Source organism: Paramisgurnus dabryanus, chromosome 8 (genome assembly GCF_030506205.2).
Source record: "Paramisgurnus dabryanus chromosome 8, PD_genome_1.1, whole genome shotgun sequence".
NCBI classification, from domain to species: Eukaryota; Metazoa; Chordata; class Actinopteri; order Cypriniformes; family Cobitidae; genus Paramisgurnus; species Paramisgurnus dabryanus.
Window position 1 is genome coordinate 13638946 of NC_133344.1, and position 26965 is coordinate 13665910.

The following is a 26965-nucleotide window of genomic DNA, read 5'->3' on the forward strand; positions in this document are numbered from 1 at the left end:
GCAGCCAGCCACCAGGGGGCGATCAAAGAGCCAACGGCTTCACTTTTCAAGACTTATGAGGCACACCCGGAAAAATGTTACTTTCGCCCCTGCTCTCCCCTACTAGTACTAGTAAAAAAAATGATTGCTGTCACACAGGAGATTAGAATATACAGACATACGTGCTAAACTTTCTGTCAAAATAAAATACAAATATAACCTTGTTCCTTTTTTATTTGCACGTTCTTTGATCGGTCCCTGCACAAGCAAATAGATGGAGAGTCAGCCTTCAAACACTGCAAAATAAAAGAAGTGAGAAAACATGAATTTTTGAGGAAGTGAAAAACCATTATTTCTCAGAATGCTTACTTTGATTTTTATGCCTATACCAAAATGGAAAATAACACCCTTGATGTTTAAGCTTTAAATTTAATCCACAGTGTCTCGAAAGACATCTGTTTCTTCTGTTGTCAAATCATCTAAATATGTTGGGTTTCAAAAGCATGCAAGGACATATATAAAAGGACCTAAAACTGGTGCTAAGATTAACTGATATCTTTATAGGTTGTTGTTTTTGCCTTCAGTCAAAGTTCAAAACACAAAGACGTTAATGTTTGATCATCAATTCTATAATTTATTTAGATTTAATCCTCGGCTAAAACAACATCAGAATAGTTTTTTCTGTCATACTCACCTCATGTTGTTCTAAACCCGTACGTGTTTCTTCATTCTGTTTAACACAAAATAATATATCTTTAGAGGCCAATATTCTGTTGCTAATTGTACCTCGCTTTTGAATTGTCTTGAAAAAATAGACTACTTACAGGCTGTGAATCACAAGAGCCAAACTGTAGTTGCAAAGTTGGAATTGCTCTACTTTTTAGGCGAAGCCTTTATGCACATCCAGTCTTGTACTCTCCCATGTTCAGGAAACAAATAAATGTGCAGCACACAATCAAACATTTAAGCTGTTGTTCTGGAACAGTAAATAAAACTAAAACCATTGATTTCTTATTGATTCATCTATTGGTAGGCCAAAGAAAGTTGTTTTTCTTTTGCAAGGAAAAACACAGCATCTCCACGACATGGTCGCAGCAACAATATTACACTGTGAATGAAAGTTACACCTTCTGTCTTTGCATATACATTAGGTAAGTGTTTTGCTAAAAATAAGATCTCTTTGGGTTTGAAAACTTTAATAATTGCAACTTTACAAATCTTATATATGCACAAACAGCTTTTAACACACTAAAGACAAAAGAAAATATGAAATCAAATGATTCCTTTAAGAAATGATGGTATCCATACACTCAACGGTACCCATTGACTGCCATACTGTAGTACGGTAGGAAACACCATTACTCACCATCATTTATCAAAATATCTTTTGTTGTGTTCAACAGAATAAAGAAACTCATACAGGTTTAAAACAACATGACAGAGAGTAATTAATTACAGAATTTTAGTTTTTGGGTAAACTGTCCCTTTAAGTGCAAAGTTGTTTGCTTAGCCAAATTCCTCATTAGAACTGAAAAGTCAAAGAGAGATCCAGATGCCACACAAATCAGATAAAGTAATAGTAAGTCTAATATAAAAGTATGTGAATTAAAATATTGATGCTATTTTCCATGAGATGAGAAAGCATTTTTAATATTAACTAAAATATATGTTAACTTTTTTCTTTTCTGTTTAAAACACTGTATTGAGCACATTTTGCAAGTGATGTGGAGCATTTTCCTTAGACGTTTCCATAGATGTTGAGATCTTCCATATTGGCATAAACCTTCACAATCCTCCATCTTAAAGTATAAATTCAGAGACACAGAGGTAAAATCAGTCAATAACATTTCAGACACGATTTGATGTTAAAAACTGTGTTCTAATTAACTAAAATGGTGTAAAGTAATGTAATGATCGATTATATACTTACAGTGCAGGTTTTTTTCTGACTAAATTGCACAGGAGATTAGGAGACAATTAAAAAGAAAGTTAATATATAATTTAATGAATTTAAGAAAACAATAAACTAAAGACATGTCTCTTTAACAAAGCACTCACATAATTCGTCTGGGTAATATACTTATGCCGCAATAGTAAGCATGTCCGGAGCCCTTCGACCATCGACTGCTTCCCGCTTATATATATATGTATATATAAATTTTTTTATAAAATAGTATCTGATATATAGTATAACCTCGATATAATCAGCTATGTCTAGCTCTTTCTCAAGGTTTTTTTTCTCCCTAGGATATTTCTCACAGGGTTTTTCAACTGCTGGGGAGTCAGCGGACATTGGCTTAACTTAGAACTCTTTTTTTACATGTTACATCATTACTACGTTCGCTAGTATGATTTAATCGTATCCACTTTTCTCTGCTTCTTATGTTGTCCATCGATTTTTCTGTTTATGCGTTAAGAACTATTATTAACATGAACTAATAAGCAGTTTATGTCATATACGGCGCTGGTCATATAATTAGAAAATCATCAAAAAGTTGATTTATTTCACTAATTCCATTCAAAAAGTGAAACTTACATTATATTAATTTATATATATATTTCAAATGTTTATTTCTTTGAATTTGATGATTAATGTTTGAATGATAGATGAATGTTACTTGCTATAAACTACCATTAGCTTTAGTGGCTCACTGGAAGTCTTACACAAAAGAGCTCAAAGATGGCGGCACCCGCATTTACGTCAAAAGTAAGGTATAGAAACCATGGTTTAAATACAGAAAAAGTGCAACCATGCTTTGGCTACAAATACTATAGTTAATCATGGTAAATTAAAGGGATGTAGTGTATTGGGTTGTTATGTGAACACTTTGGTAAAAGTACTGTTTGGCCATTGTAAAAACGATCACATAGTTAGAGTTTGGTTGGCCAGTTCATTATCTAAGAGAAGTAATGGTGTTACAGAGTTTTACTTTTGCGTAGTAAAATGCACAAAAGAAGAACTTCCCATCATTGTCTTGACTCTTATTTGTGTTTCTTAATCATTATAATACATATACAACAAGGAACACAAAGGAATGCATAGCTTGGCCTGTGATTGTGCGTGTAACGAACTTTATGTGCAGTGATAGACAAGAATAAACAAGGTTTTAGATGTCCTGTGTGATATTATGTAATTTATAAGAAAACCACACAGCGTGTCAAATATGCCTCGTGCGTTTGCGTATGACAACTCAGCACAGGAATGAATGCAGAGATCAGTATATATTGATATTGTTTTTGAGTGTAGACATCAATCTACTATAATATTGCACAAAAAAATAAACAAAATTACAGTTTATAGTTTTAGAGACTACATGCACAATACCTCTTTGGTGATGGTGTAAGGGCCGCAGTTGCATGCAAATCATTTGACCTGTAAATAGATTTTACAAGAAGAAAGGTGAAGTGTGCTATTGTAAGTTTTTATCAACAGACGTATGTATATTTACTTTATCCATTAGCTTAATTCTTTTACATTTATACAGATGCATTTAGATCAGCAGACAAAATTTACTATATAAAAATCAGTCACAGATGCAGGATGTCACTCTCTCCTACACTCACAGAATGGTACAAAAGCTGGCTGGTACCCTTTCAAAAAGTACACCTTTGTACCTATAGAGTGCATATTAGTACCTAACACACAGGTACATATTGGTATCAAATGCATACATGTCTATGCCTAAATTTTACTGCATATAATGACCTTTCACTTGCAATTATTTCTGGGAGTTTAGGGCAGAAGCAGAGAGAAAGAAGAGTCAAAATCAAAGGCTGTTTAATGCAAATAATTTTTAACCCCTCGACGTTAATTTATTAACAGTGAATTAACGTAATGCACAAAACTCTAAATGCTCGTTGTACATCTAAATGATCTTTATTTGTACATTTTCTGAGAGGTGTAAATGTTACCATCCTAAATGCTTAACTAATACAAAGATGCTTCTCCATTAATGCGGGTCGGAGATTTTGGTTTCGCTTTTAAAACATGACTTCAAACAGGTGTTTGAGTCCAAATCATGCATTGTTTTGAAGTTTTTTAAAAGAGAATGTCAAAATGATTTTCGAAAATTTGCTAATTCCGACTGAACTTGCCAGCACTGGTCACAAATGATGCAGCAGCAAACAGAGATGGAGAAAGAAAATGGTTTTCTGAAAGGAAAATTCATATACAAATGAATGGCTAATGGTTCTGTTAAAAATGTAAACAGGCTGGTGTAAACATACATTTACATAAAGCAACTATATTTGTAAATGTGTCCACACCCATGTTGATAAGAATATGAAAAACCTGAAAAGTGTTAAATTAAGGTACATTTTGAACAGACAGAATGTGAGATTAATTTGCGATTAATCGCGAGTTAACTTATGAAATCATGCGATTAATCTAGATATAATATTTAAATCTATTGACAGCCCTTTTATTTTACATTATTTTTAGAACAGATGGTTTTTAAGCAAGCCACAAATGTCGGTTCATTTATGGTGCTACTATTTTAGGTAATGGTTGCTAAGGATGAGAGCGGTTTCTATGCATGTTCTGAAATAGCTTTCATTCACACATACATTATAAACATAGCTAACCAGAACCTGAGTGATGCTGCCTCACTCTCACACACAAGACATTTCCAGTCTTTAGCACACTGTAATCTGATTATATTTTCATAATTGTTTTTAAAAGTGATCATCATACAACACATAAAATGCATGACAGTATGAAAAGTTATACTTGCTCAATGAAACTACATCATATCAATACATCATGAATACTTAATTCAGACATTTCCTAAGTATAACCCTGATGTAACACACATGTACCTGTTACACTTCTTGTATATGATGACTCCAGCAAATATGCAAATGAGAAGCAAAGCAAATGAGGGGGCTAGAATGTAAAGGCCAATTGTCTTCATGTCAAAGGTCCTCAACTCGGGTTCATTCTGGGAAACAGCTAAAGGAAGTGAAAGAATGAAGTCATTTATGTGTGATTATGATGTATATATCATGTAAAGAGCTACAGGACAAATGTGAAACACATACATTTATTCTGGACTGGAGTCACTGGTTTTGGAGACTCTGTAAAAGAATCTGCAGACAAAAATATATAAATGATAAGACACAGAGGAATCGTACACACTAAAGGAAGTGGAAGAAGTAAGTCATTTATGGGTCATTATTATGTATATATCATGTAACAGCTACAGGATAAATGTGAAACACACAAACATACATTTATTCTGGACTGGAGTCACTGGTTTTGGAGGCTCTGTAAAATAATCTGCAGACAAAAATATATAAGTAAAAAGACCCAGAGAAATAGCACACATTGTGTATGATGTCTTGAAATCACTCACGTTGTACATGAAGGTCAACAGATTTTGTGATTTTCTGTCCAGAAATATTTGTAGTGCAGATTAATTTCTTCCCATCGTCTTTCTTTGCCCCCAAAAAGGTTATGGTGGAAAAGGTGGCCCATTCAAACCCTGTAAGTTGTTTCTTTCCATTTTTGATCGGCATATTCTCATAGTTCCAGGAGAGGATCGGAGGATTCGTCTGGCAGGAATGGTGGACGGTACAAGTGAAGGTCTTTTCAACACCCTCTGTAATATCTGCCAGTTTAGGCTCAATGGTTATACTAGAATGGACACCTGAAATTATAAGCAGTTGACACACAAACATCAAACATGATTTTAAAACTACAAGTATAGGCAAGTATAGAGGTGTGCCTTTGAATGCATATATACATTTTTACTCACATTTTGCACTTTGTGATTTTGTAGCTCTTGTTTTTATGCCTCCATGATGTGTTACAGTACACTCAATATCTGAGCGTTCAGCCTTCACAACACCGGTGCGTGTCAGAGTGGTTTTCCATTGACCATTTTCCATACGGACATCATCTATTTTATCAGATCCTTCTACACCCTTCAGAATGATGTTTGGTTTTCTGTATGGACAGGTGTGTAAGGTGTAACACACTACTGTAATGCTGTCACCGGTCTTTAAACCTCCAGAAATATTAATGATGGGCTGCTGTGGATTTGCTATAGTAGGGAAAAATGTTACAGTTAAGGGCGATTTATAGTCGTGCGTAGGTCCTACGGCGTAGCTACGGCGTAGGCTATCCGTAGCTTGTGCGTAGCTCTGCGTAGCCTGACGCACACCTCACAAAATTTCTAACAGCGCGTCGGCTCTACGCGGACCGCAAGCTCTGTGATTGGTCCACCAGAACCCCTCCCGTCAGGTAAAAAAACTGCGTCATAGGTATTTCCGTTTGAGACGGTGAAAACAAAGATGAGCCAAGTTGAGGAGTGATTTAACTCAAACTGCAACATAAGTCACTGTTTATTTACTTCCATCATTGCTGGTCTTCTCAAATTATACACAACAAGTTGCTATTTCGTCTTCGTTTGTGGGTTAACTTGCTTAGCTTCTTCTTCTGTGACGACTTCTGCTGCTACTGTGGTTACACGCGTGATAACTGCCAACCAGCGGTTTCGCGTGTGTTTGCACGTCGACGCGGACGGCGACGCACAAGTATAAATGAAAACCGACGCGGAACCTACGCTGTCGCTGCTACGCCGTAGGACCTACGCACGACTATAAATCGCCCTTTAGGCAACCAATGATATAGCTGTAATGACACTTTCAAACCAAATATTACATTAAAAGAACATGTGAAGTATTTACGTACTGTCAACAATAATCGTGGAGGTGACGTCATAAAACTTGTAGGTGCGCCATCCAATATTTTCTGGGTCAATCCATGCATATATTTTTTCCCCATTGTGGGACGGATCCACGCTTTTGATCAGCAGACTACAATCCCGATCTGAGTTTGTATGCCTATATATATCAGTTTTTCCTCTGAACTTGTCAATGACACTGTCTGGATACCAGGGATCACACACTAAAGGGTAGCCACTCGACACATACTGATACCACACAACTCTACGTGGGTTAGTTGGTGGGTATGAATAGTAAGAGTAAGAGCACGGTATAACCAGACAGGAACCTTTGAGGCCATGAATTTCTGATGGCATTCTCACTTCCCATGCCAAAGTCTCATACAGCAGAACACCTGTGAGAAAAACATTAGATAATATTAATTTATTAATGGCTGTCTGTTAAACCAGACAATTTAAAATTAAGTTCCTTTGGCTCAATCAGAATTTACACTTTTAACAAGTTCTTTGGTTTGATTTTCAGGAAAGGCAAAACAAATGAAGGTTTTAATGAAGTTCGAGAGGAGCACGGTCATATAATCCAACCAATTAGCGCAAAGAGGTCTCTATACATAGGCGTCCCTCACCCTGTCTTCGTAAAAACCCTTGTCTATAGCATCGCTACAAAGTGTAGAAAAGAAATACAACGAGAAAAAATAAAATAAATTAAAGGAATCACAATATATACAATGCTCAAAGAGTTACAGCCCTAGTCCAATTGAAGGAAAAAGTCTGAGACAGGGATAAAAATCTACTTTTGAAGATTTTAGAACAATTACACAGACATATTTATGGCCTAATATATAGCATGAAACTTTTGTGTTTTAGTTGTCTTGTACATGTGACGACTTTTGCACAGAAAACTAAAACCCTAAAATAATTATTGGGATTCTGCAAATGTTGATCCATGCATAGTTCATCAAAATGCATCTTAATGCGTCTTGCACGCTTGTGAGTAAATAAAGAACGAATGTCTTAAAAGTCTTAATAAAATATACTTTTTGTTTAATTTGACAGCAGCACACATGGGAAAGTGCACGGGGGAGTAAAATATTTGTTTATATATTAATTAACAAAGCATTTCCCTCACTGCAAATATAAAAAAATGTATTCAGTTAAAATTCAAATAAATACCAATTTAATATATCAATGGGCGAGGCCTCCACGCACTGCAGGGACTGCGGCGTTGTCCTTTGACAGAATCTCTTGCCCCATAAAATGCACGAATAGAAGTAAAGTGACACAGTACCTTGAAAAAGCAGATTTAGCACTCCTTTCATCCCTTGATCACAATGCTTCTTCTTATATAGAAAAATCCCACTTATAAACTGAATACAAGCTCAAATTTTAAAGAATATATTCCATCAAGTGGACTGGATAAGAACCAACTGAAACAAGATAAAAAAGAAGAGAGAAATAAATGCTTCTCTTGTTCAGCAGAAGAAAGAATGATGTGTTTTTTCATAAGTTTCAATATGTGTAGTGCTCTGATGTTCACGCCCACCTTCTAAAGGATTTCCTTTTTTTTGTGGTTTACGAGGGAGATTAGGATCTTCATTTTAGGACAGCTCAGCATCCCAATGAGGGAATAATACAAAGAATAAATAAATAAAATATATATATTTTTAATACAGTATTGGTTAAGGCCTATATACGAACAGTTGCAGAGCTATAATTAAATGGGGTGGCCAAGGCTACTTTATGTGGTCCATAGTCCATGAAAGAAAACACTGTGCAACTTGTACCAAAAAAGCATGAACTTTCTATCTGTACCAAAAAATCCTCACTTTCTATCTCCTGGGACAGGACTGCACCAAGAACCCTGTCCAACGCGTCAATCTGCAACAAGAAATGGGGAGAAGAATCAGGACAGTATAAGAGTGGACTGCCACACCGAACAGCCTTCACTTGGGTAAAATCCTGCTGACACAGCTCCTTCTACTGGACCGGTTCTGGAGCTTCATTTTTAGTGAGATCAGTCAAGGAGATGGTGAGGTCTGAATAATTAGGCACAAACCTTCTATAATATCCTGCCAGCCCCAAAATCCTTTCTGGTCTTAGATCTCGGACAGCCGTCTTGTCAGTTTTGGGACGCACCTGGCCATGATCCAAGTGGAAACCCAGATACCTAACCTGACCTCCACATACCCAACCACACACTTCTTCAGGTAGGCCATGAATCGAGCCTTTCTCAGCGCTCGCATGACAACCCTCAGATGCTCAATATGCCACTCGCAGTCATTGCAATATATAATGATGTAATCTAGATGAATATGGTCCATGAGATGCTGAAAAGTGACTGGGCCCGGTTGCATAAAGCACCTTAAGTTCATCCCTTAAGTATGACACTTAACGGGTAAATTCCCCTTAACTAAAAGAATAAATTAAGGGTGTTGCATACAGTATAATCCCTTAATGATTACTCTTTCCTAAGAGAAGTGTTTCAAGACAGCGACCCAGGTTTGTCGTTATAAAATACTATTGTTGCCATGGTGACACAACAGAAAAAACTTGATTTGGGAAACATAAGGGTAAACTTAGGGGGAAAATTACACTTAAGGTGCTTTTGCACCAAACAGCCCGAATGGAAGCATTACGAATTGGTGTAATCCTAATGGCGTCGTGAAGGCTGTTTTTCTTTAGACACTGGTGATAAGGGGATCTGCCAGTACCCTTTAGTTAAACCCAGTGTCCAATAAAAGCAAGCTGTGCCTAGCCAGTCAAGCAGCATTGGATATGCGTTGAATTTCCACACAGAACTGAACGGAACCATCCATTTTACTAAAACTATCGGGCTTGCCCAATCACTGCTGAATTCTTCTATTACGCCCATGTTGAGCATCGCCTCTAAATCAGCCCGTAACACCTTTTTTATGCTCAGGCAAACAATATGGCTGGCTGTGCATAATAACACCTGGCTCGATCTTGATATGATGCTGAATAAAATTTGTGCGATCAGGTAGGGGTGAGAAAACATTAGCAAATTTTGTCTGCAACCTGGCTACATACTGTAGTGAGGTGGAGGGCAAGAAATGATCTCCACCCGGGACCTGAGCGAGAGATTGAGGTTTTGAGCATACCTCCGGCCCAAGATCATCTTCTCCACTGACCAACGTTGCCAGCAACACTGATTCCGTCTCATTACATTTTTTAAGGAGACTGAGGTGGTATATCTGATGTGTCCCTCCCCTATCGGTTCGGACGACCTCATTATTGAGATTGTGAACTTGCCATGTGATCTCAAACAGTCCTTGCCACTTTGCAAATAATTTAGAACTCGACGTGGGCAGTAATACAAGCACTTTTTCTCCCGGTGCAAATTTGCGTAGGCGGGTCACCCTGTTGTACAGCTGGCTTTGCTTCTCCTGGGCCTGTAACAAGTGTGGAGTTTTGTTCTCAGGTCCAGGACGTATTGAATTTGTTTTTCTATTCAAAAGGCCCATCCTCTCACGACATCTAACACCCCTCTGGGCTGACGACCATAAAAAGCTTGAAGGGGGAAGACCTTGTGGGACCTTCCAGACAGCGAACAAGAGAGGTTCCAGCCAATTTTAGGCATCTTCATGAATGAACTTATGGACCATCTATTTTAACGTGTGATTAAATCTCTCCACCAGCCCATTGGTTTGTGGTTGTTAGACACTGGCAAAACAGAAAAAAGCTTGCGCTACCAGTGCCACAAAAAATTCCCATAAAACAGACAAAAGTGTTACTCATTTGTACTTGATCCTCGTACTCACCGCTCGTCTCCAAACTCTCCCTCCCGCTACAGACCTCACTAACCCCCCCAGACACAAATAAATAAATATGGATTAATTTTTGTTACAAAGTTACAGTTAGCCAGTCATAACAATGAGTGATTTTCTCTTCTTCTTTTCTAATTCAGTTAAAGGGGACATTCCACAAGACATTTTAAGATGTACAATCTTTGATGTCCCCAGAGTACATACAGTATGTCAAGTTTTAGCTCAAAATACCATATAGATCATTTATTGTAGCATGTCAAAATCAAGCGTGCTGCACAAGCCCTGAAAAGTGAAGCCAAAACGTCTTGATCGCCCCCCCCCCAGTGACTGGTCCCAGTATAGGTCATAAACCCCGCCTCCCCATGTTATTCAATGGGACTTGAGACCAACTAAAAAAATTAATTACACTTCAATTATCTTTTTTCCGAAGCTGGTTTCTGTCATTTACTGTAGTTTTTTTCACGCTGATGTAAATACAAATGTTTGTTTTTAAAATAAGTTTGTGTTTAGTTAGTTATTTAATGATATAAAAACGGTGGTGTCACGTCATGATAGACAGATGTGATATCGTGTGATATGCGCATTCTGCGAGAGCGAGGGCGGGGTCTTGATTTCGCGGCTTTACTTCCAGCTCACTACTGCGCAGGACTGGTCCCGAAATTGCTACTGGGCAGACTCAAGACCCAAGATGTCAGCGCCATATCGGGACACTGACGGCTTCACTTTTCACCAATGGAAGAGAGCGAACAGGCATTGTCCATCTTTTTTTTACAGTCTATGTTCAAAATAGGCACTTTATGGGTGTGAGAAAACATACACAGTTTTTGTGTGTATCCCTTTAAATTCAAATGAGCTCATGTGGGCGGAGTCTCAAGAGCTGGAGTGCTGCAGCAAGTATCAGACAGCAACAACAAAGCAGGAGATTCTCACGGAACAAGTTAGTAGCTGTGTTGTTCAGCTTTAAATATTTGAATCAGTTTAAAAATCGATCATCTGTTCTATGCATACTACATACGTGTTCATCAGCAGATGGGGAACATTGTGAGATAAAAATAAAGACTTTAAGGTCCTTCACATGCTACTTCCACAAACACTCATGAGTTTACGTTTTGACCGAACCACACAAGCACATCTAAATGATATGTCATTTAAATTCATAAGCAGATGGGGAACATTGTTGGATAAAAATAAAGACTTTTAGGTCCTTCACATGCTACTTCCACAAACACTCATGAGTTGACTTTTTGACCGAACCACACAAGCACATTTAAATGATAAGTATTTAAACAGCACATTTAATGCTCAATCTTTAGAGAAACTGATAAAACGTATATAGCCTATGCTTATTGTGTATGATAGCTTATACGCATTGTTCTCTCACTCCGTCTCTTGCAGTGCATTAATCCTTGTATTCATTTTAAACTTCAGAGAAACACATTAAACAACATATTTAATACTTGTATTGATGAAAGTGAATACAGTCTCAGACAAAATGGCCTCATCATGGTTGGATAGTGCAGATGAAGGGGTGGTATCATTATAATAAGATCCCCTTACTATGTCATGGGGGGAGACAAATTTCAATGACCTATTTTTTCACATGCTTGCAGAGAGAAGCAAACCAAAACAAAGTTATAGGGTTGCTATTTTTCATGTTTTTTGTGGGTTGGTAGAAACACTGGGGACTCAATTATAGCACTAAAACATGAAAAAAGTCAGATTTTCATAGAATGCCTCCTTTAACTTTAATGACAGAGACTTCAACAGCTAGACCTACTGTAAGACCAAATGCAATAACATGTTTACATTCGGTTAAGATTATCAACTGTTTACTATGATACTCACCAAGACAGCTAATTTGAGACATGTTTATGTGTATTTGTCTTTAAACCAAAAAGACGCGAACATTAACTCACTTAGCTCTGTGCACACGCGTTATTGTTGGGTATAAGAAGCACACGATGTGCATTGCGTTTCAAGTTCAAGGCTGCTGTCCAGTCCAACACAGTTACTCTCATCATCATCATACGGTAAAAATATAACTTTAAAAATAAAAACATGGTGTTGAGTTTTGTTGTAAAACAGTACAAAGAGAAAAAAGCCCAATCTATGAGCAGACTTTAGTCCACAGAAAGACAAATACTATATGCATCCTCTTCCAAATTTAAAATTGGCAACGTACATTAACAGGAAATGAATTATTAAATGAAGTGAAAGTAGCGCATAAAATTTGGATACCCCTTTAGCTACCCACCTTATTGGAGTATTCCACTGTATTGCATAGCTTGGCTAAATGCAAATTTTGCTACAATTGCTTCAGAAAATATGGTGCAAAACATATTTAAAAGCCTGCATCAAAAAATATTTTATTTATATTGTTCTCCACTTGGTGAAAATATTACCTGACAAATTAACTCGCAGAAACATTGGTGGTTATTGTTTTGAACCATATTTATTGCAGCAAAATACATGAATGTATGAGTTTCTTTATCTTTGATTCGTAAAATAAGTTTTGTGCAGCTGCACTGAAGGATTCGTAAAAATGAAACTCTTCTGTTGTATTTAAAGGCGGGGTGCACAATCTCTGAAAGCCAACTTTGATATTTGAAATCACCTAAACAAACACGCCCCTACCCCAATAGAATCTGGACCTTCTTTTGATAGACCCGTCCCACACATACGCAACCCAGGCAACAATGTCGGTTAGTAGACACGCACCTTACTGCTGATTGGCTACAAGTGTGTTTTGGCACTCGGCCGACTACCTTTTCCAAAGTGTTTTTTTTTTAATCATGCACCCCGCCTTTAAAGAAAAAAAAAACTTTATCTGTTACTTGAAATTTACTGATACACCTGTGTTGATAATCTCTACAACTACAAATTCCACTGTCACGGGTGTGCAGGTGTTTTGCACCAAAAATACCTTCATACACTCATGAAAAATACTATTTACAAAATAAACAAAAAAGAAACTAAGAAATGCTTTACTGAATAGAGAAAGGGAGATTTTATGAGGCTACATAGCCCTAGAATGTTTTGATGTTTAAAAAACCTCACCCATCATCACACCAATGTGTCTGTGCAACACTATCACTTGGAAAAGTAAAATACAAGCCACTCAAGGCAGGCATAGTAATTCCCAATTTTGCACTTTTAGATAATCTTCTCTTGTGTTTTGATGTGCTGTCAGAAACTCTACTGTAGACAAAAACTTGTATTAATATTTTATTTAAATTCCTCTAGAGGGCAGCACACTATCAGAAAAAAAGGTACAAACGCAGTCACTGGGGCACTACTCTTATTAAAAGTACACCTTTGTACCTATAAGACTGCATATTAGCACATCAAAGGTACATATCAGTACCTAATGGTATTGAATGGTAATTTGCATTTGAAGACTGCACTTGAAATTCAATCTGCATCTTATTTAGCTAAACCAAGTAAATTTGCTCGAATTAAAGTCATTTTAGGATGCCAAAGTCAAGTTTAATCATATAAAATGTATTTTACCAGCAACCAAATTGTGGCCAGTGAAAATGCTGAGTGGCTAGTAACTTTGAAAAACAACTAGCCACTTTGGCTGGTGAGCAAAACAGTTAATGTCAAGCCCTGATTATAAACATACTTTGATTAAAAAAATATTACAAAGTTATTGCAAAACAAAATATGTGGTATCTCCCTACAGTCCTGGACATCCACTTAAAGATTCCTCAGGACTTCTGAATGCATGCAGTGTCTCGGAAAAAAATCAAATAAAAAATGTGTCTACTACAAGGGGAAGAAACTGACTTACAAAGGTATAATCCTCTTTTAAAATAAGATGAAAATGTAACACAAATGTATTATTTCTTGTCCTGTGATTAATTTATATTTAATTCTCAGGTTAAACAGCACTAGAATTGTTTTTTATATTTACAATGAAACATTCTTTACAGTAAATACTTCTGCCGAGTTCAGACTGCACGATTTTAGCCTTGATTTTGACTCTTCGACAGGTTTTGAGAAATAACAGACAAATAAATAACAGGCAAATCGGTGCTTGTGCATGCGAGTGACAATCACACAGTGTGAATTAACAAACATGTGATCTGAGAGAATCACAGATAAGACACAGACACCCGTGAGAAATCTGGCAGGCTAAATATCTGAACCTGTCGGCTATTTAAAATCATGTTGTGTGAATGTGTTCTGACTGAAAATAACATTGCATGACTTACAGCCAATGAGAGCGCAACATACAGGGCTGCTGAAAGTTCAGGGAGGAGTTATAAGGTACAGACAGACCACAATATCTGCAAGCATGGCTTCGGTTCAGAAAAGGGCCTCTTCTCTTTTTCATCTTTCGCTGTAAATGAGCACACATGCAATTTGTATGGCAAGCTTCTTGCGGGCTATTCTTTTTTAAAATAATCCTCATATAAGAACTCCAGTCTTGCATGCGTGTTGTTTCCTTGTCACTTCTTGTGTGCATTGTTTGTGAGAAGTAGAGTTTGTGGACCAGAACAAAGTTGTTGCCAATTATTCCTATGGTGAAGTCATGCAGTGTGAAACGTCAGGTTACGACTGTAACCGTGGTTCCCTGAGATAGGGAACGAGACGCTGTGTCATGTAATGACATTATGGGGAACGCTATGCAGCGTGACGCGCGTGAATATTGTGTCAACTAGGTCTATATATAGACGCCGGCGGATGACGTCAAGAGTGACGTGGCAACGCGAGGCTATAAATATGCGGAAATAATATAGGTCAAACAGCTTCTGTTAAAATTGAAGCGAATGCTACAGGCACAAGGAGTTATGGCAAAGGGACACAGCGTCTCGTTCCCTATCTCAGGGAACCACGGTTACAGTCGTAACCTGACGTTCCCTTTCAAGGGATACTTGACGCTGTGTCATGTAATGACATTATGGGGAACGAGATACCCACTACGCCATAATTAATTGTGACTGTCTGTAAGTGTGAAGGTGTCTACGCACAACTTAAGACATAAAGACCTGAGATCCCGGTAGAAAAGGGAGGTCTAAAATCATAATACCTCATAAAAATGTGTGGGGGAGATTATCCCGCCACACCACAAAGCATGGAGGTCCCTGACAAAGGGGCCAGATAAGACGCCATACTCCTAGTCGAGTGTGCCCTAATTTTCGCAGAGGTGAAAACATAATGTGCACCTCATACGCTATAAAAATAGCCTCCACAATCAATTATTGATTGTTTGTTTAGAGGAAGAATGTTCTCTCTTGGAGAACCAAACACAGACCAAAGGTTGGTCGGATCTTCTAAGGTGGAAGATCTATTAATGTAAACCTCTAAAAACCCCTCAGGGCATAGAAGATGTAGCCTCTGTTGATCCGCCGACTCTTGAGGAGGAGGATGAAAAAGCCTGAAAGACCAATGTTCTAGCCACATTGCTAGGAACCTTGGGAACATAACCCGGTCTTGGGTGCAAATAGCCTTAATATGTCCTGAAGCAAACTCCAGGATAGAGAAGAAGCTGATAAGCTTGGAAGTTGCCCACTCTCCTCGGAGAAGTGATGGCTAATAAAAAGGCTAACTCCAGTGACAGAAACTTAACTGTACACAAGTTAATGGGTTCGAAAGGTGCCATAAAGAACCCCTTTCAGAACTACTGCCAGGTCCCATACTGGAACTCTGATTTGAGCAGGAGGCCTCATCCTAAATGTACCACCCAATAAGGCGTGAAGGCAGAGATAGCCGCAGCATATACTCCGATAGTAAATGGATATAAACCGGATGAAAACCCGGTATTGTAAAAATTCCAGAACTGAAGCCAGTGGGCAGTTTGGAAGTAAATGTTTGTCACTACACAGAGTAGTGAATAATCTCTACTTTTTTAAATAAAACAGCCTTAAATGTCGCCTGGAGCGAAACTCCAGGCATGAAGAAGCAGCTGATAAGCTTGTTAGTCACTCACTCTCCTCAGAGAAGTGATGCTACTACCCATAGAGCCCTCAGGGATACGAGTGTGAAACCAGAGATAGCCTCAGCATATACTCTGGGTATAAACCGGATAAAAAACCGGTATTGTAAAAATTCCAGAACTGAAGCCACTGGGCAGTTTGGAACTAAATATGTCGTCACTACACCAGGTAGTTAAAATAGCCTTAATTCGTCTGAAGCGAACTCCAGGCATGAATAAGAAGTCACTCACTCTCCTCAGAGAAGTGATGGCTAATAAAAAGGCTAACTTCAGTGACAGAACTTTATCTGTACATGAATCAATGTGTTCGAAAGAGGCCATGAGAAGGGCTTTCGAAACAACTACAGATAGAGCCCTTAGTAATAAGAGCATAAAAACAGAGATAGCCGCAGCCTATACTCTGGTAGTAAATGGATTTAAACCGGATGAAAAAACGGTATTGTAAAAATTCCAGAACTGAAGCCAATGGGCAGTTTGGAAGTAAATGTTTGTCACTACCCCGAGTAGTGAATAGCCTCCATTTAAAATAGCCTTAATTTCATCTGGACCCCATTTGTGTTTTTCTGTATAAACATTAATTACATCTAGATCCTCAGAACTAGAGTAATTCACAGCCCACAGTTAAAACGGGTGAAGCCGACTCGCGGGCACCCGTTGAACCATGATGGCTAATAAAAAAGGCTAACTTCAGTGACAGAAATGTATCTGTACATGAGTCAAATGTGTTCGAAAGAGGCCATGAGAAGGGCTTTCGAAGCACTACAGATAGAACCCTTAGAAATAGGAGCATAGACACAGAGATAGCCGCAGCCTATACTCTGGTAGTAAATGGATATAAACCGGATGAAAACCGATTTTGTAAAAATTCCAGAACTGAAGCCACTGGGCAGTTTGGAAATACATTTTTGTCACTAAACCGAGTAGTGAATAGTCTCCATTTAAAATAGTTTTAATTTCGTGTGGAGCTCATTTGTGTTTTATGTATAAACATTAATTACATCTAGATCCTCAGAACTAGAGTAATTCACAGCCCTCACGGTTAAAACGGATGAAGCCGACTTGCAGGCACCTGTTGAACTATGATGGCTAATAAAAAGGCTAACTTCAGTGACAGAAATGTATCTGCACATAAGTCAAATGTGTTTGAAAGAGGCCATGAAAAGGGCTTTCGAAACACTAAAAAGAGCCCTTAATAATAGGAGCATAAAAACAGAAATAGTGGATCTTAAATCTGGAGTAATCTCCATTTTAAACCATAATCTTTCGAATAGTATGGGCTTTACAACCTCAGCCCCTGCCTCGACAGGGTGTCTGCTCTCACATTCTGGACCCTGGGGATGTCTGAATGACAAAAAAATTTCCTGTGAGACCAAAGGAGAACCTGATGCGCCAGTCTGTATAGAGGGCGCGACCTCAGGCCTCCCTAATACTAGATGCTGCCGCCAACAGACCTAACACTCTAGAAAGTGCTTTACGGTGTAAAATTGGCCTTATCTGATCCTAGACACTGATGCCAGGATCGACTCTGTGTGTGTAGGAGACATACGTGCCTACATCCTCACTGAGTCCCAAGTTACCCAAAGAAATAATATTTTCTGCTAGTGGGTTAAAATGCCCTTTTTGGCGTTGTTCCGTAGCCCTAGGCGCTTCATATGGGCAAGGACGACATCTCGATGCCGAACTGCCATGTCTCGAGACTGGACTAACACAAGCCAATAGTCTATGTAATTAAGTATTTGGATCCCTTGAAGTCTCAGAGGAGCAAGGGTTAAATCCATGCATTATGCGCTGTGAAAGAACTACTCTGAACGGCAGAACCCGATATTGGTATGGTTTGCCCCCGAAAGCAAACCTGGGATTTCCAGATGCTGCAGGAGGATAGATATATGGACATAGGGGTCCTTATCATGACGAACCAGTCCTCAGACCTGATTAACGCCACAATAAAAGGAATTGTCAGTTTTAGAATTTTTATCTCTTCAGAGATCGATCTAAATAGGCCTCAGCCCTCCATCCTTCTTTGGTACAATAAAATAATGGCTATAAAGCAATGACCTATTCCTTTAATAAGGTGGTCTTTTTCCGGGGCCCACCTCGGTGGGTAAAACCCCTCCGAACCTGGGAGGATGGGAAACAAACTGAATTATGTAGCCTTTCTCTATAACCTCTAGCAGCCATTTTGTGACATTTTTTAATTTTCTCCACTCATGGAAAAATGCACTAAAAAGGAGATTGACTCCAGAATGCTCACTGCCCTGAAGCGGAGGACCGGCAGGGCACAGCTGAGCTACTAAGAAAAACCCTATTGTTCTTTTTTATATGTCTTTTTTAATGGAGACAAAAATTAGGTCTTCTTTAATGAAGACGGAACATAAGGGGTTAACAAACTATTTTGTATGTGAGGGCACATCGGGCACAGGTTTTATCTGTGCTCTATGAAAAGTGCCCTAAGAGGCCACTTGTGAACGACAGGTCCCCTTTAACGCAGCCTTATGATTTTGAGACAATGACTGCTCTCAGATCAGCCTTATATGCCTCTCTGGTTGCTGGTTGTTGTTTCGTCCCCCAAGCTCTCTGAGGGAGAGGGGGGCACGAGAGACAACACTCTGTTTTTGTTATCTGTATGTTGATTAATACTGTTTAGATGCAGATTCTCGGGGAAACTGCGACGAGGAAAAACCCGTTTCTTTAGTAGCACGGAGAGAAAGCTCCGCCGCTCTCCTGAGCTCATCTAATATTACAGGATTCAGGTTCACCCTTTAATTCATACAATATCTGCTTGATATGCGTGAAGAATGCCAATATTGCGAAGGCATGCTCCAGCGCGACCCGCGACCATATAAACTTGTTAATCCATTTATATTGTTGCTGTCTCTCGCAACAAATAAACCGCGAGATACTTTCAATACGGGCATTTGCCGTATCTGCATTATTTAAAACCCCCCCAAAAAGGGTTAAGAAACTCGCTGATGTGTTTAACAATAAATTAGAGGAGTCTGCATATCTGCATGGTCTTCCGTTTAAAAACTTATCAGTGTAAATCAGGGAAGAAAGTTAAACCTCTTTCGTCAAGTTCACTGGCAGCCTTCACTTTGTGCTGGTCAGTAAAGTCAATATTAGATTGTTACAGCCGATCGGGTCACAACATAATAGTTCTTCGTAACATGGAGAAAGGGTATAAATCAGTAAGCTTTGTGTTTTCTGTATAAACATTAATTACATCTAGATCCTCAGAACTAGAGTAATTCACAACACTCGCGGATAAAAACGGGTGAAGCCGCTCACGGGCACCCGTTAAACCACAAGGCTTGCGGGGTTTGTTTTCTGTATAAACATTAATTACATCTAGATCCTCAGAACTAGAGTAATTCACAACACTCGCGGATAAACGGGTGAAGCCGCTCACGGGCACCCATTGAACCACGCTTGCGAAAACCCATCGAGAGCGGAGCATTTGAATGGTATTTTCTCACAATGCCCGCACGCCTCCCCCTCGGGGGAAAGCGTGCGTGTAGTCCGCACCAAACACACACACACAAAGCTCGTGCTATCCCCGTCAATAATATTCTAGGACAGGGGGTAACACACTTCTAATTCCCTTTCTCTTATCCATGTTTCCCTAGTTTTTTAAACTAATCTAATCTAATCTCACTAGATATAGATTTAGACACATTCACATTCACACAAGCGTTCGCTGAAATAGCAGAAGCTGTTTGACCTATATTATTTCCGCATATTTATAGCCTCGCGTTGCCACGTCACTCTTGACGTCATCCGCCGGCGTCTATATATAGACCTAGTTGACACAATATTCACGCGCGTCACGCTGCATAGCGTTCCCCATAATGTCATTACATGACACAGCGTCAAGTATCCCTTGAAAGGGAACCTGGTATGCCTCATAGATATTGAAAAGTGAAGCTGCTGGCTCTTTGATCGCCCCCTGGTGGCTGGCTGCAATACAAGTCATAACCCCGCCCTCTCCATCCAAACGAATGGGACTCGGCTCTAAATAAAAAAAATATTTACACTTCCAATAAAAAGCAGTGCAGTGTCAACACACCAGCGACTGAACCCTACCCCAGATAGTCATGCGGTGTGAAATGATCTGTGACTCGAATACTTTGAAAATCATGCAGTCTGACCTCGGCATTAATGACAACCTTGCTCATTAGAGCTGAAAAGCCAGAGAGAAATGCCACACAAATCAGACAAAGTTACAGTAAGTATAATATAAAAGCATGTGAATTAAAATATTAATGCTATTTTTCCATGATATATCCATGACAAAGTTGTATTTTTTATATATTCTCTAAAATATATGTTTAACTTTTGTCTTTTTCTGTTTGAAACACTGTATTTTCATTAGACGTTTCCATAAAGGTTGGGATCTTCCATGTTGCTGTAATAATCTTCATAATCCTCCATCTTAAAGTATAAATTCAGAGACAAGGAGGTAAGATCATTCAATAACATTTCAGACACTATTTGAGGTCAGAAACTGTGTGTTAGTTCACTAAAATGGTGTAAAGTAAAGGTAAAGATGGATTATATACTTACAGTGCAGGATTTTCTCTGCCTAAATTGGACAGGAGACAACAAACAATTTAAAATGAAGGTAATAAATACTTTAACATATTCATAAATAATGATCTAACACTTAGTAAAAGTGCTAAAGGTTACAACGATGCCATAGAAGAACCATTACTGACAATTGTTATACCTTGACTATGAACATGGCCATATAAGAGCAATTCAAGAGTAAATGACCCAGTACCCTTTCAAATCGATCTCGTGGCAGGGCCGGCACCACTATCCCGCCCACTCAGATCACCATTAATGCTGAATGGGATTTTAATGATAAAATATGCTATAAAAAAACATTTGCCGAGTGTATTGTCTTCTACTGAGCCCCTAAGGGGACATGGAGCAAAAATTAAATAAAGTTTTGTTTCGCTTGCGCATGTGAAACTATCGCGTGCGCACGCGAAAGTTTCACGTGAGCATGCAAAACTACACTTCTTTAAAAAATTCTGCACAAGAAATATGAACTTCTTATCTGCTACGTTACTGACTCTATACTGACAAACTATGCTGACTTAGGAAATGTGATGTGACAATGGGGTCATTGTTTATTACCAGTAAGTTGCTAACTAGTTATGTTTCTTACTTTAAAGAGAGCGCCGGACTCTCTAAAGAACCGAAAGATTCTTCAGATGTTAAAGGTTCTTTACAGTGTACAGATAAAAAATGGTTCTTCTATGCCAATATGATGCACCTTTATTTTTAAGAGCTAAAACAGATACTTTAATCTACTATAATACTGCACAAAAATATTTTATAAAACAAATTACAGTTTACAGTTTTAGAGACTGACTGGGTTTAAATGGACAATACCTCTTTGGTGATGGTATACGGGCTTTAGAGAAAGTCTTGCCTGCCGCAACCGCATTTGACCTGTGAACAGAAAACACATAGGTGAAGTGTAATATTGTTTTTATAAACAGACTTATGTATATTTACTCTATCCATTAGCTTGATTATTATACAATTATACAGATGCATTTAGATTAGCAGATAATGTAAATACCAAAAAACATATGGTTTAAATTACTAAGAAATCAGTCACAAATGAAGGATGTCACTCTCTGACCTACACTCACAGAATTGAATGATACAAAAGCCGTCACTGGGCCGTACCCTTTTGAAAAGTACACATTTGTACCTCAAAGGTACATATTGGTATCAAATGCATACATAGCTATAACTGAATTGTACTGCATAACAATTTATACCTTTCACTTGCATTTTTTTCTGAAAGTTTTAGGCAGAATCAGAGAGACGAGGGTGACATACAGTAAGGGGTCATCCAACATCTTTTTATAAGCGTACATACCTGCACACATTTACATTATTTTTAGTACAGCTGGCTTCTTAGCTAGAGACAAATCTTAGTCAATTTATGGCATGGCCAACATGATCTCACAAATTTCCGTGAAATAGTCACGCATTTTTTGCTCAGTTTTGCGTGACATTGTCACGTATTTCCACCACATTATGTGCCCCTGACACGACTTTCTTTTCCGTGACAGTTTCACCTTCACGTATTGGTTACTCAACTGTTTTTCCTATTTTTAAACAATTGTCGCTTCAGTTTGGGGTTAGATTTGCTGTTTGCGTTAGGATGTCAGTTAATATATTGGTTTATAAAAAATGTTCTTATGCTTTTTAAACCATCGTCGCCTGACGTTAGGGTTAGAGTTGGGTTTGGGTAAGGATATCATTTTATGTAACAGAAAGTTGTTCTAACCCTAAACCGAATCGACAATTGTAAGAAAATAGGAAAAACCATTAGGTTACTCACGTAACCCCGGTTCATATTGATCTTACCGGGCGGCCGCAGGGGAGACCTCGTCAGGCATGTGTCCGCTGCACAGGGCTCGTACCACGGCAAGCGAAGGCTATCTTCGGTTCTCGGCCGGAAAGCGGCAGGGGAAGACGCTAGACCTGGACTCTGCTATTTTCGGTTCTCAGCCGGAAAACGGCAGGGGAAGACGCTAGGCCTGGACTCCGCTGCAGGGCTTTTGTCAACGGCGAGGTAAGGCTTCTTCTTTTTCTTTGGAGCAGCGAGAGGTTCGCGCTGAAGGAGAAAATAATGAGCTCCTGAAGATTGAACCGCGCTTATATAAGGACGTGAACATCCCGCGCGCGGGTTCAAACGTCATTGGTCTGTACTTTGTACAGACGTTAACCAATAGGCTTCAGTCACGGATTAAACAGGAGTTTCCCCCCATAGCGTCAGCTAACTGACGCAATGCGAAGTGAACCGTATTGAAAGGGAACAGTTGAGTAACCAATACGTGAAACTGTCACGGAAAAGAAAGTCTTGTCAGGGGCACGTAATTTGGTGGAAATACGTGACAATGTCACGCAAAACTGAGCAAAATAATGCGTGACTATTTCATGTATTTTGTGAGATCAGTTAGGGTGTGGCTGTTTTAGGTGCTCTCTATGAATGCTGGGTCATTTTCAAGCCAGTGTTGGGACAGAACAAACTAATAAGTTACCCAATGCTGGGCTGTTCCTAAAAATTAGTTATATTTAACCCAGCAGTTGGGTTGAAACCATCCAGTATTGGTTTGACACAACTCAACATCTTTTGAGTCTGATAAGGTTGCTAATGCTAAGAGTGGTTTCTAGGCAATATCTCAATATAACTTAGCTATAATTCACACATCAGTATAAACATAGCTAACCAGAGCTGAAGTGATGCTGCCTCGCCATGTTCAGTCATAAGCACAATATAATCTGATTATATTTTTATACATTTTCATAATTGTTTTTAAAAGTGATCATCATTCAATACAGAAAATGCATTCATTAAGAATTATTAAATTTTGTATTAGTTATTTTGTTTATTAATATGAACTAAGATTAATAAATGCTGAACAAGTATTGTTTATTTATAGTTCATGTTAGTTGATGCATAAACTAATACAACTTTATTGTAAAGTGTTAAGAATATGTTTTGATATCTGCAATCTTTATCTGCTATCACAATTGCTAAAGTGTAAAGGGTTGCTTGCTTGCACAAAAGGTGTGAGATTGTAAGAAAGAACTGGTAGACTTCTCTGTATTTTAAAACTTCAAATATACCAGATGCAACACATTTTAGAAATGAACACCCACACACACAAACATATTTACTTACTTACATGAAGAGCTCAGATGAATACAAACAAGTTGATTAACATCTACTTATTAAACATTACATTTAAAAACATGCATATTGTACCTTCGTTCCAGCTGTAATTCTTGTAGATTAGCAGGTGAAGACCTAGAAATAATATTGACAGTGTTATATGACAGTATGAAAAGCTATACATGCTCAACAAAACTACATCATGCCAATATATGAATACTTAATTCAGACTTCCTAAGTATAAACCTGATATAACACACATGTACCTGTTACACTTCTTGTATATGATGACTCCAGCAAATATACAAATGAGAAGAAAGGCAAATGAGGGGGCTAGAATGTAAAGCCCAGTTGTCTTTAAGTCAAAGGTCAATACGGGGTCCTGGGAAAAAGCTAAATGAAGTAAAAGAAGTAATTTATTGGTCATTTTGATGTATCATGTGAATAGCTACAGTACAAATGTGAAACACACAAAAATACATATATTATCTTGGAATGAAATAACTGGTTTTGTAGTCTCTGTTAAAGAAACACATCGTGTATGTCTTGAAATCACTCACGTTGTACATGTAAGTCAACAGATGCTGTGATTTTCTGTCCAGAAATATTTGTAGTGCAGATTAATTTCTTCCCATCGTCTTTCTTTGCCCCCCAAAATGTTATGGTGGAAAAGGTGGCCAATTCAAACCCTGTAAGTTGTGTTTTTCCATGTTTGACTGGCATGTTCTCATAGTTCCAGGAAAGGATCGGAGGATTCTTCAGGCAGGAATGATGGACGGTACAAGTGAAGGTCTTTGCAACACCCTCTGTGATATCTGCTGCCTGTTTAGGCTCAATGGTTATATTATAATAGACACCTGAAATTAAAATTTAAATTATAAGCAGTTGACATAAACAAGATTTAAAGCTAAATTTGAATGAATATAACTTTTACAAATAGTTAAATGTTCAATGTCTTTAAATTAATTGTGAAACTGACTGTAACACACAGATAAAACAGATGCAAGTATATATGTATGCTTTTGAATGCATACACATTTTTTACTTACATTTTGCACTTTGTGATTTTGTAGCTCTTGTTGTTATGCCTCCATGATGTGTTACATTACACTCAATATCTGAGCGTTCAGCCTTCACAACACCGGTGCGTGTCAGAGTGGTTTTCCATTGACCGTTTTCCATACGGACATCATCTACATTATCAGATCCTTCAATACCCTTCAGAATGATGTTTGGTTTGCTGTATGGACAGGTGTGGTAGGTGTAACACGCTACTGTAATGTTGTCACCGATCTCTAAACCTCCAGAAATATTAATGATGGGCTGCTGTAGATTTGCTTCAGTAGGGAAAAATGTTACAGTTAGGCAACCGATGATTCAGCTGTAATGACACTTAAAAACAAAAATATTACATTAAAAAAACATGTGAAGTATTTACGCACTGTCAACAATAATGGTGGAGGTGACGTCATAAAACCTAAAGGTGCTCTTTTTCACATTTTCTGGGTCAATCCATGTATATAATTTTTCTCCATTGTGAGACGGATCCACGCTTTTGATCAGCAGACTACAATCCCGATCTGAGTTTGTAGAGTTATATAAATCAGTTTTTCCTCTGAACTTATCAATAACTTTGCCTGGATACCAGGGATCACAAACTATAGGATAGCTTTTCGACACATACTGATACCACACAACTCTACGTGGGTCAGTAGGTGGCTTTGAAGTGTAATTGTAAGAGCACGGTATAACCAGACAGGAACCTTTGAGGCCATGAATTTCTGATGGCATTCTCACTTCCCATGCCAAAGTCTCATACAGCAGAACAACTGTGAGAAAAACACGGAATATAAGAGTGTCATTAAAAGTCTTGATTATAGTTTTCAGTTCCTGTAGCTCAATTACTAGCAGCATTCGGCAACACAATCATGGGTTTGATTTTTGAGGGAAGGGACATGAGGCACTATGAAAAAAGGTATCATATTCAGAAAACATAAAGCAATGGGAACTTTAATGAAACTTTTGCTTTCTGTTAGCATACTGCAACATATAAAATATAAAAAAAACATAAGTCACATTAGTTTTATATACATTTTCTGTGACAGAATCTCTTGTCATATAAAATACACAGATAGAAGTAAAGTGACACAGTACCTTGAAACAGAAGATATATCAGTCCTTTCATCCCTGGATCACAATGCTTCCTCTTATATAGAAAATCCAACTTATAAACTGCAAACAAGCACAAATGTTAAAGAATATCCCAAAAACAACATGCAGACCTATGTAACAGTGCACATCTCATGACTTTCACCTGTTTACCACCTAAAGTGTTTTCACAATTTTTCTCATTATGGGTTTTTGGGTTAAGGCCTTTACCATTAGAAAACAAGAAGTAAAAGGGTACAGTAATAAGTTTATTTAATTAATTTAATGTAAAATCCGCTTCCAAATTTCATCCTTACCTTCTCAGCCCCCTGCTCAAACAAGTGAAATAAAGTAAGAAAAGAGACGTACAGTAATAAATGCCTCTCTTGTTCAACTGAAGAAAGAATGATTTGTTATTTCATATAAGGTTCAATATGTGTTGTGCTCTGATGTTTACGCCCACCAAAATCTAAAGCATTTCCTTTGTCATCATGGTTTTGTGGTTTAACAAATATTTTACCACGGTGCTCGTCTTGAATCGAGTCTTATAAGGGTCCCCCTCATGACAATGCAGCAAAAACACCAAATGGCAACACATTACTACATTAAAGTTTCCCTGTAGTCAAGAATTGTATTATTTAAAACTCATCTTTGAACATCATAATATCATGTGTGTCACCTGTCACAGTAATTTCTTCATGCTTTAAAACAGCTTGAATGTAAC

The 26965-nt window shown here is 38.1% G+C and overlaps 2 protein-coding genes and 2 long non-coding RNA genes across 4 annotated transcripts; all 4 read right to left on the minus strand.

Annotated features, from left to right (window-relative positions):
- Nucleotides 1-1158: 1158 nt before the first annotated feature.
- Nucleotides 1159-4924, minus strand: LOC135770780 (uncharacterized). Its single transcript, XR_010542770.1, has 4 exons — nt 4798-4924; nt 3305-3352; nt 1910-1928; nt 1159-1778 (listed from the first exon to the last, which is right to left on the minus strand). It is a non-coding gene; the product is annotated as an uncharacterized lncRNA (long non-coding RNA).
- A 69-nt stretch (nt 4925-4993) lies between these two features.
- LOC135771895 (uncharacterized) lies at nt 4994-6021 on the minus strand (the record flags this gene model as incomplete). Its single annotated transcript, XM_065282245.1, has 3 exons — nt 4994-5067; nt 5334-5627; nt 5736-6021. Coding segments are annotated over 3 exons (654 nt in total), but the record flags the coding sequence as incomplete, so codon positions are not given.
- A 14294-nt stretch (nt 6022-20315) lies between these two features.
- On the minus strand, nt 20316-24209 carry LOC141282461 (uncharacterized). Its single transcript, XR_012337154.1, has 4 exons — nt 24187-24209; nt 21789-21848; nt 20952-20970; nt 20316-20819 (listed from the first exon to the last, which is right to left on the minus strand). It is a non-coding gene; the product is annotated as an uncharacterized lncRNA (long non-coding RNA).
- A 436-nt stretch (nt 24210-24645) lies between these two features.
- Nucleotides 24646-26278, minus strand: LOC141282502 (sialoadhesin-like). Its single transcript, XM_073815553.1, has 4 exons — nt 26248-26278; nt 25536-25922; nt 25143-25430; nt 24646-24950 (listed from the first exon to the last, which is right to left on the minus strand). The coding sequence occupies exons 1-4, from the start codon at nt 26276-26278 to the stop codon at nt 24646-24648; spliced, it is 1011 nt and encodes a 336-aa protein (XP_073671654.1).
- Nucleotides 26279-26965: the final 687 nt, after the last annotated feature.

Bases quoted from the DNA above. Each gene is read 5' to 3' on its own strand.
- LOC141282502 (XM_073815553.1), bottom strand. From the start codon at position 26,278: ATGAAAGGACTGATATATCTTCTGTTTCAAG. The intron at 25,923-26,247 runs GTACTGTGTCAC...TTTTTCTCACAG, and splicing joins GATATATCTTCTGTTTCAAG to TTGTTCTGCTGTATGAGACT. The intron at 24,951-25,142 runs GTAAGTAAAAAA...TTTTAATTTCAG, and splicing joins AAAATCACAAAGTGCAAAAT to GTGTCTATTATAATATAACC.